Raw genomic sequence first — 11,087 nt, forward strand, 5'->3', positions numbered from 1 at the left:
TCCTAAAGGGACCCTAAACACTTAACTAATCATAGAATGGCCTCACTATATTAAAGGACGTCGTCTCACGAATCTCATGCCGCAAAAAGTTTTCCACTCCTCCAACTATAAGTGAAGTTACCACACCAATGCAAGACTATTTTCCTGCCTGCTAGCGTGCTGGAAGCTACACAGAGGAGCCAAGAGAGCAAAGTCCCAGTATACTACGCAATGCAGCACGCTGCTGTCATCTTAAAGGCCACACGCAGCTAGAATTTCTGTAATCATTCAACCAATTATGTGAAACTCCGGCTTTACCTCCCAGATCACAAAAGAACGTTCTGCTACATATCGTGCATGCAAATATATTCGAGTCTAAACTGCACGCCAGCACGGGCCCGCCAAAACAAAAGTGGCGTGCAAGTTGTAGCAGGTAAACGTATACGTACCGTAAGGAACTGTACCGTATCTGCAGGCGCTGGTCAAGGCTTGAACGTGAGCAAAAGACTTGGGAAGAGAGGCATGAGCACGGCCCTTTGAATCGCTCGCGGAAACTTCAGCGCGCCCCCCTGGTGCGGTCCAAGACACGTGGTCCAAGAGCAGATAACAGTTCGCTCAAACGGAGCGCATGTTTGCGACTGTGCGCGGCCAGATCTGTTGGTGACGATAGCTGGTATCGCAATTCCAGATTCTTCACCGCTTGTTCACGCAAAGGGGGGAAAGGAAGGCACGGCTCTGATAAGGACGTTGAACGGGCGCGCACGTGTGCGCCCGGCCATTTTCTTTCTTTTTTTCTAAACTTCGACTGTCGTGACAGACTCAATCGGAAAGGAATCAAAGAACCCCGCAGGCTTTTTCTGCTTGTTCACCCAAAGGGGGAAAGCAGCGAAAGGCTATATGATGCGATGTTAACGGATTGCATACGGCTTGTTAAAGTCGCACGGAATGTAACGCTGCACGTCGGGCACGCACATTTAAATATTTTTCACTTTCACGCGCACGTCCAAGCATGTCGCACATTTTCCGACAAAAACATCTAAAAAAGTTCTTGAGTTATACGCTCTCAAGGCGTTCACCAAAGTATACTCTGCTGACGCCAGAGGTGGGCTGTTACCAGTGGCGCACCGACGGGGGGGGATTCGGGGGTTGTAACCCCCCCCCCCCCCCTGAGACCCACTAACCCCTCGGGGGCCCCCCTCCCCTTTTGTTTAACTCCTTACGCATTTGAGTGCTGCAACAAAGATGTAAGACGCGTAATCGCTTGCACACTCGCAAAAAGTGCATTTTTTGACAATTTACCGTGAAGAAATGGAAATTAGTGCTGTTTAGATGGTATTGGCAAACTGTCAACCCCCCCTGGCAGAGATCCTGTGTGCGCTACTGGCTGTTACCACAGCTGAAACACAATAGCATATATGATTAACCGTACTTCCTGCTTCATAATGTTTCCTACAACATCTGTTTAACATCTTCACGTAGACCAAGATGTCTATAGCCGTTTGTAGCCGTTCCGAGAAGTTTTCAAGACGTTTTGTGTTTCGTGGGAAATAGCTGAATTAGTGCCCTCAGGAATAGCCTGAAGAGGCGATACATTAGCGAAAGTTTCAGAAAGGCATTTATTAAAGACATCAGCTGTGCCTACCGGAACTGTTTGTTCTTCTTGAGAACACTTGCCTGCCTAAATTTTGTAGGGTTAGTTTTTAATAAGCTAGGCAACGTATATTTAGAAAAATGGTCTTTAGCCTCTTTAATTGCCGTCTAAGCAATATTGTACCTTTGTATTTTTGCCAATCACTATCAGCGTTTTTGTTTGCCCTTCGGTGTGTTCTTTTTTGTTTCTTTCTTTCTTTTTTCCTACTTGGGTTGCCAGGCGACATAACGTCAGTATGGAACTAAATATAAGCATGCAGGCCCAATTCATAGAGATACTGCAATAGTGAGCTAAAAAATGCGTTGTCTATAATCCATCTGTCATATTCTTCAGCTTGATCACTTTTCAATTTCACACCTTTAAGTAAACTTTCGCAAATAGTCTTCGCCCCAGGGCATGTCCAAAGTAGACGACAGGCATCCGCTGCAGATGCAGGAGAGGAGCACTTCAGACACTGGACAATGTCGTTGTATGGTTGACCCCAAGCACAAGTGATGGCAGGTGTAAGGGCCGCCCCAGCCCGAAGTCTCCAGAAAGAAACTTCCTCCACCCGAGAAAGATTGTGGGGAAGGGAGCCGACACGCGGGAAGATGAGGGCACGCTTGTAACGCCAGAGGATGGATTTTCGGGCAAGGAAAACAGGGTGGTGGTCAGAGGTAACGGACAGAGGAGGAGTTACAGGTGTCGAAAAAGAGTGAGCAATGCAGTTCACAAGGTCATTGTTGTGGTCATGACCATGTGCCTGCACCCAGCAGTGGCGTAGCCAGAAATTTTGTTCGGGGGGGGGGCTCAGGTTGCAGCGCGGCCTCCTTCTTATAGAATTTTTCGAGGGATCAAATACATGAATAATAACTGCATTGCCAATGCCATTGTATCTTAGATGCTGCAAACGAATTATTGAACACTACGCACTGTCAAGTAAAATATGTATTTTTTCATAAAAGAATATATTCTTATGTCCAAAAAATTGTGGCAGAAATAACTGATATCAATGCTGCCGCGTTTTTTTTTTGTCTATTTAAAAAGTAAAGAAAATATCACACGAACTTTTGAACTATATCAGTTCGAAACCTGAAAAGCATTGCATGCAGCTGATATGAAAAACGTAAAGGTCATGAAATGAATAAGTTGAGGACAAATATTTTGATGAATCTTGTCATTCAAGAACCTTGTATGTATTTTTGCACATATGCAATGGCCAGGAAAAAACTTCAATGACGCTGTCCCTCGTTGCAATAGATTGCACAGGAGCAGCTATTACCGGTCGTGTATTGTAATTACACCAAGATTATACTCGCAACAGTGAGTACGAATAAAAAGGACAAGTTCTGCAAAATATACATTACAAATGCGAAGATAGAATGTAATATACAAATACGAAGATACAACTCGCTAAAGAGCAAAAAAAGAGTCGCTGGAAACAACGTTCACTGCTTGTATGTATACACAAAACCTTGCAACAAGATATTTAAATATACGTCTAAGTCTCTAATAAATCTACGTATTTAAGCAAACGTCACTGTATATAGTGCGTCAAACAAGAGAAATAAACATGTTGCACAGTCACAGATAGTAAACTTTGCACACAGAAAGACACACGATCCAGGCAAGAACAAAATTATGATCGCAGAAATCGTGATATGTACTCAGGCCATGCAGCGGTCGCGACAGCGCCATGTGGCTAGAATAATACAGGAATAATGCAGAAATCAGTACGAAAATGTGTAATTTAACTGCCTGCACAGCGGCAACAATTATTCTGTACCCAAAATTAAAGGATGGTATTGCTTCACTTCAAAAAAGAAATAAGAGCAGGGAGCTAAAAAGGAAAAAAAAAAGAACAAACGAAAGCCTCAGATGATGCGGCTAGTTGAACTACCCAATATCCGAGAGTGTTTGTTGGGAAACGCCGCGTGGGGGCCGGGCTCTCAGTGAGCAAGGTCGGTCAAAATTGGTTATTGATGTCCTCGTAATTTTCGTATTCGCATGATAATTTTGATTATGATGCCAACTGCTAGAATAAACGGCTAAAATTTCTTCGGTTTTAAAAGCTAACAAACAGTCATACGACTGTTTTCATAATTACGAGCTTATTACGAGCATATTACGAGCATATTACGAGCTTTTTACGAGCTTTTTACTTGCATTGATTTTTGCTACTTCGCTATCTAAAGGACAAACTTCTCTCGGCGGGGAAGTTGAGCGAAGCGGTCAATGACTTCGGGCACGCTGATGCCGACGTCTCTGTGGGTGTATAGAAATGCCAGCCTAACCATGCGTTCCACAGACATTGTAGAGCGCAAGTAGTTTTTTAGTAAACTCTTGTTAAAAAATATTCTCTCTGCGCTGACAGTGGTCACTGGAAGGGTGACTACAATCTGCAGCAGTCTGTACGCATTTATATAGAACCTGCAGTCGCAATGAGAGAGGGCATCTATTCAGGTGCTAAAACCTAAAACACTCCCTCGATGTCGTTGGCATCCTTGTTTAGGTACCTTGCACAAACACAGGCATTTCGATTCCAGCGATGTCCGTCGTTTCATCAGGAAGTATGGAGAAGCAGCCTGCTTTTGCAACTAAGTTTTCTTTGATAATTTCACCACAAATTTCTATAATTTGGTTTTGTGCATCTGGGCTTATATACGAGGCATTACTGGGGCAGCTTTCCAAATGGTTCTTCAGATATGTATCTCCACAATCAGCTCGCATGCGAAGAAGAGCTCTGAAAATACCTGTATTTTCAGCGGAGGGCTATGATTAAATCCATAGGGCCACTGTCCCTGTGGCCATGGAGAGCCAGACCTTGTCGCCCGCAAAAAGAATTTCCTCAATAATAGGCCATTTACTTTCTTCTGTTTTCTCATATTTTACTTTGCCTGCCCTGGTCCAGCTGATCGATCACATTGGGCACGCTTCCTGAAAATGTTTGGAGAAAATTATCAGCTGCTAGCTCACAGTCACGGTGATATTAAGCATTTTCGTGTGTGTGAAAGATTGCGAGCGTGCTTTCATTTCTGGAACAGCTTGGACACGAGGGCTCCAGTGCACGCATGTTGGCCCAAGTTTATAAAAGCATTAACCCCATAAAGTTCCAGAATTGAAAATCTTTTAAAGCACGCCTTTGGAAATGTCAGTGCACCTTTCGCGTCAAATGTTTATGAGAACTTTATACCCATAAAGTTTCGTAATTGAAATCCATGCGCTCCGTATATTCCGCGGCCGCTGCGAGATGCCGCAACGCGCCCGCTCGCCATCGAAAAGCCCTTGAAAGTTTGTGCTCAGATGGGGCTCCTTGCATTACGTGACTCCAGGTGCAAGGGTGTCGCCACGAAATCCAGCCCGAGTTCGCAATGTTCGTGCCGAAATGTCTTTTCGAGCGTGAAAAAGACATTGTAGACAAAATCCAGAATGATTCCAGGCGCCAGTGGAAGTTTTGGTCGGCGGTGCATGCCGGCACGAAAAAATTTCGGGGGGGGGGGGGGGGGGGGGGGCTGAAGCCCCATCAGCCCCCCCCCCCCTGGCTACACCCCTGGCACCCAGTGGACAGTAACGAAGCCCACATCTATACTGACAGCCTCGGCACATTTAAGCATCTCAAACAAGTAACGAAAATTTTCATATGTGAGCGCATACACAAAATTCACAATTCTCCTTTTTCTATTAGTAGGAAATTTTCTAACATCCCACCTGAACGACGGCATCTATTGTAGTTTTAATGGTTATTTTGCAGACACATGCTAGTTTTTTTTTTTCATATTAAAATATCTACCAATAATTATGCAAAGAGATATTTCTAGGGGTATGCAAATATTCAAAACTTTCGTATGACGAATTGAATTGTGCCCTATTTGATTCAGTAGTCGTATAGAATAGTCAATATTTGTAAATGCGAATATTTTTGGAATATTTTCAGAAAATTTCGAAAAATACCGCACGACTGGCCGCTAGAGGCACTTTGCGTGTATTCGCGGGCTTCTTCATGCTTCAAAAAATGTAGCAAGTATTGAGCAACAGAAAGCTGTAACAGGAGTTTTGCATTTGCTCTACAATTTTCTCGACACTTTTCATCTAATTATAGTATTTGAAAGTTGATTATTTATGAAGACTAATTATGTAATTAGGCTGAATGCAATTTTTTTTTCAATTCAATTTATTCACAACACACGTACAAAGTTGTGTTGAAGGCTCCCCTGGCAAAAATGCTGTAAGCATACAGCTTGACGGAGGCCAGGGGGGCCAATAATTGGCAGCAGTGTCAATGCATTGGTAATAGCATTAAATGGCAATACATGAAGACACATCAATAAAATCCTATACCTATACTATCAGCAACAGTCACAACAATAAATACCTACACCTACACTATAAGCGATACATTAATATATATGCTATGCATATCAAGATATACAAATACATGCACTACATACTAGATGCACTAATAACACATGCAAGTAATACTCGTATATAAGACGAGATAAATACAGTGGATCAATAAAATTAATCAAATACAAACATATTGCGCAATCGCCCTCGTGAACACCCAACATCTTTATTTAAACGTTTTTCAAGTATATTCAGTAGCACTGGTAAATTATGAGTTACAGATTGCAAAAGATTATTGTTTCTAGGGCACGGTACCAACCACCTTTTGCGTTCCCTTGTCATACGAATACTGGAAGGTTCTACAGGATTAGATACGCTCTTTAGAAATTCAGCAGTTATTGTTTCTGCAAAATGAAGCCGATGCGAAAGACAGTAGTTGTATGAGTGCTCGATATTAACTATCCTGTTTCTCTGAAATAGTTCTTTTGTTGGGTGAAAATAGTCGACAAGGCTTGCACAGCGAATGGCCTTCCTTACTAAAAGCAAGAGCCTATTAATATTACTTTTTGTTGTTGTGCCCCATATTAATAAACAGTAGTATAAATGCGATCGAAAGAGTGAATGATAAAGTTGGAAGAGGATTCGAGAGGGGAACATGTGTCGACACCTGAACAACACGCCAATAGCTGAGGACAACTTTTTTATAACCATGTCGATGTGTGAATTCCACTGCAAATGGTTCGAAAATGTTATGCCTAACACCTTGTGTTCTGGCACTAATTCAATAGGATGGGGCCCCATGGTTAAGTTTATGGTAGTAACAGCTTTGTTTTTGGCAGTGAAAATGATGCCCTTAGATTTTGTAGCGTTGATGTGAAGGTAGTTACTAAGCGACCACTCATGTAATTTTGAGAGGACAGAATTGGTGTGTCGATGTCGTTATCAGCAGTAACAAAAAGACTAGTGTCATCTGCATATAAAATAAATTTAGTCTCATTATCAATTTTATTTAGATCATTAACATATACGTTAAATAAAAAGGGGCCTAGGATGCTGCCCTGAGGAACTCCAGTCGGTAAATTCTTAGGTGTTCATACAAAACCGTTAATCGCCACGCTCTGTTGCCGATTGGTGAGATAAGGATGCAAGAGCAAGTGCGTTACTCCACGGATGCCGTATCGTTGTAGTTTAGTTAACAGTATACCATGATGGAGTGAGTCAAAAGCTTTACTGTAGTCTATGAAAATGCCAAGTGTTAATTGACCCTTTTCGATGCCCTATAGAATTATTTCCTTTTACACTAGAAGCGCAGACTCAGTGGACCTACCTTTTGTAAAGCCATGCTGGCAGCCGGACAAGATGTTGTGCTTAGAAAAAAAGCCACTTAGTTGCGATAAAATTATTTTTTCAAGGCCCTTCGAGAAAACAGGCAGCACAGATATCGGCCGATAGTTAGAAACGTCATTTCTGTCGCCACCTTTATGTATCACCGATACACGTGCTTCCTTCATCTTGGAAGGAAAGATACCCTATTCAATAGCAAGATTGAAATATGTGCCAAGTATGGACAAACAAGATCGAGCACGTGTTTCACTGGCCTAATGTGTAGACAGTCTATGTCGATGACCTTGCTATTCCTCAGAGATTTAAACGTTTGGTACACTTCCGAGCAATCTGTTGGTTGAAAAAAACGCTGTGTCGAGAATATTTGTATCAAGCACGTAAGAGGAATTGATTGAAGGTGCGTGTTTTAGTGGCAATGAGGCATAGTGTGCGCTGAAGTGCTCCGACAAAAGCAGTGCCGGAGAGTGTTTTGCCATTTAGTGTAATTTCGTTTAGGTTATTTTGCCGTGAATGCGTTCCCAGTACGTTATTTATAATCGCCCACACACGATCAGGCGTGCGTGCGCTTTGGAAAAGGTGTTTGTAATATTCCTTTTTCGCTTTCTTTAAATCCTTAGTGAGTCAATTGCAGAGCTTCTTAAAAGCCGTCAGAATTGATAGATCACGCTGTTTTAGAAAACGGCTGTGCAGCTTATTTTTCTGTTTAATCAGACACATCAGGTCACGGTTAATCCATGACTTCCATAATCGTTTCTGTGGTCCAAACAATTTCATAGGAAAGCAGTGTATGTATATTTTACAAAATGCCTTCAAAAACTCATCGTACGTGCTTTCTGCGTCTGTTTTCATTAGTACAGCACTCCAGTCGTTATCTCGTACTTTGGATCTAAACAGATCCAATGCCGATTGAGTTATTGTTTGTGAAATATTCTGGGCATGCGCGTATGTTTGTTAGTAACCGAAGAGTTTAAATATGCCATGAATATGGGGCAGTGGTCACTGATGTCGCAGTTAATTGTGCCAGCAGCTGTTAGAATTGTGTCAGCATTGGTAACAAAGAGATCTAGAAGAGATGAACTGGTCGCTGACACTCGTGTTGGCGTTGTAATGACAGTTGACAAGAACTTTATGGAAAGGTCCTGAGGAAATGACATAGCGAACGCCGAGCGTGGTCAGTCTATTTAGCAGTTCCACAGCATTGTCGTTTTCTGGGCAGATGTTTACGTTAAAGTCCCCATCAAGAATCAATCGGTACTTTTGATAGGAAGCATGCTCCATAAGGCAGTCAATAAAATCTAGAAAGTTTACCACATTTCCAGCAGGAGGGCGATAACAAACGGTAAAAATGGTGTCATTACAACGTAGACTGAGTGCCTCATAATCTGGTGTTAATACTGTGAAATCATTAACGATGGCATAGATGTTCACATTCAGAAAATAAATAGCTACTCCCCCACCTCGTCGGTTAGTTCGATTTAACGAGTAGTGGGTGTATCCATCTAGATCAGGCAGGCTGTTAAGTGTATTACACCATGTCTCGGTTACCATGATTGCGTTGAAATTAAACGAGAAATTGCTAAGCAGCAGGGAAAAGTCGTTATACTTGTTAGCGAGGGAGCGTGCATTCAAGTACAGTACTGTTCCCAACATTTTGGTTGGTTTGGTTGCATACTTTTATATTGTTAGGTTCTACATATTCCTGATAGAGCATTTCGTCTTAAAGTTAGTTAGCAGCAGCTATTATTAGCTTATCTCTAAGCGATTGCCGCAAGGTCATCCTAACACGAAATAGCAATTACCCAAGTATCTCCAAGCGACGGTAAACAACAGTACCTTGGTTCTGTCCAGCTACGTGGCATTTGCTTATTTTTAAATCTTGGTGCATGATAGTTGGGACACCCTGTATGTGTGCGTGTGTATATATATATATATATATACCGGATGTTTCAGCACACAACTTTCAAAAATTAATTTATGGGGTTTAACGTGCCAAAACCACTTCTGATTATGAGGCACGCCGTAGTGGGGGACTCCGGAAATTTGGACCACCTGGGGTTCTTTAACGTGCACCTAAATCTAAGTACACGGGTGTTTTCGCATTTCGCCCCCATCGAAATGCGGCCGCCGTGGCCGGGATTCGATCCCGCGACCTCGTGCTCAGCAGCCCAACACCATAGCCACTGAGCAACCACGGCGGGTTAACTTTCAAAAATATTTAAAGGTTGCCTGTGGCAGATAGCACAATTCTAGTTCATGGGCTGGTCTATTCGAAGAGGCATACATTACTCGCAAATGAAATTGAAATGCATAATCGACTAATTAACAAAAAAATCACTAATTATGTTTTTAACTAATTACCTTATGGCCCATATTGCATTTTACAAATTCTAGGATGAATTAGGATGAACAAGTTCTCAGGATGACACCAGTTTTGAGATATTAATTCCCGAACATTGCGGAGAAATGCATTGGCGTTCCAGTTACTTTCTTAACAAAATGCCTTCTTTCTGGGGTTTTACGTGCCAAAACCAGTTCTGATTATGAGGCACGCCGTAGTGGAGGGCTCCGGATTAATTTTGACCACCTGGGGTTCTTTAACGTGCACTACGATGCAAGCACACGGGCGTTTTTGCATTTTGCCTCCATCGAAATGCGGCCGCCGCGGCCGGGATTCGATCCCGCGATATCGTGCTCAGCAGCACAACGCCTTAGCTGACTGAGCCACCCCGGCGGGTGACAAAATGCCATTTTATGCATTGAAGCACAAAAGTAACTAGAATGCCGAGTATTTATGTTGAGTACACAACTTTATAATTCTAGGCAAACTTGAAATTACACCAAGAATTTAAGAATCAGTAGTAGCACAGCAATAAAATAATCTCTTATGCTCTATTTTACGTAACAGTGATGCAAAGCTGGTAGCACAATAAAGTTATTATGTATTCACTTTTTTCAAATACTGGACGGCCACATCTGTCACTCTTATTCTTGTGTAGCACTGTAGTCCCACTGCAAGATTTACAATATATGATATTATGCAACATGTTTGTTCATTTATTAAGCTGCAAGAAAAATTACATATAAAACAATTGATGTACTACTGAAGCTTTGCTTTTTTTACATGTGTGCAATCACCACTGCCATCTTCATCAATAAGATCAGTCCACAACTCGTCTTCCCTAAAAAAATCTTCTAAGGTTGGCTGCTTTTGGTCAGCAGATATCTTTAAATCTACATCATAAAAGCTGTCCTTGCTCAGTCCAGCTTTTCCCAGAGTGTCTAGCTTGTTGCACACAAGTGGCCAGATGTAGTCATCAGCAGTTCCCTTTGCCACAAGGTACTGAATCACAACACAGTTCTGCTGTCCTATTCGATGCACCCTGTCCTCTGCCTGAGTGAGTATGCCTGGATTCCAAAACAGTTCTGCAAAGATGACCAAGCATGCAGAACTCAGTGTTATGCCTGCATTTGCAGCAGTGATGCTCAACACTGCAACTTTGCACATGTCATTGTACTGGAACTTGTCACATAATTGCTTGCGCACCTCGGACGATGTCTTGCCATCAATGCGTATATGACTGCAGTTCTTCCTGGTAAGCAGGTCACAGATGCTATCTAAGACTACCTGGTGGTGTGCAAAACAGAGGAACTTCTGGTCGCCTTCCACCAAATCCTCAATGTACTTGCACACTGCTTTGATTTTATGAATGCCAGTTTCGCGAAAATAGGTCAGCAAAACACCCCTTTTTTCCATGACCTTGAGTTTGGTGTTGTGCATTTCACGAGCCAT

At 42.4% G+C, this 11,087-nt stretch overlaps 1 protein-coding gene across 1 annotated transcript; it reads right to left on the reverse strand.

Annotated features, from left to right (window-relative positions):
• Positions 1-10,394: 10,394 nt before the first annotated feature.
• On the reverse strand, positions 10,395-11,087 carry LOC119464354 (SWI/SNF-related matrix-associated actin-dependent regulator of chromatin subfamily A-like protein 1). The gene has a single exon (XM_037725292.1). It carries the CDS (start codon positions 11,085-11,087, stop codon positions 10,395-10,397), a length of 693 nt encoding a protein of 230 aa, XP_037581220.1.

Source organism: Dermacentor silvarum, chromosome 1 (assembly GCF_013339745.2).
Source record: "Dermacentor silvarum isolate Dsil-2018 chromosome 1, BIME_Dsil_1.4, whole genome shotgun sequence".
NCBI lineage: Eukaryota > Metazoa > Arthropoda > Arachnida > Ixodida > Ixodidae > Dermacentor > Dermacentor silvarum.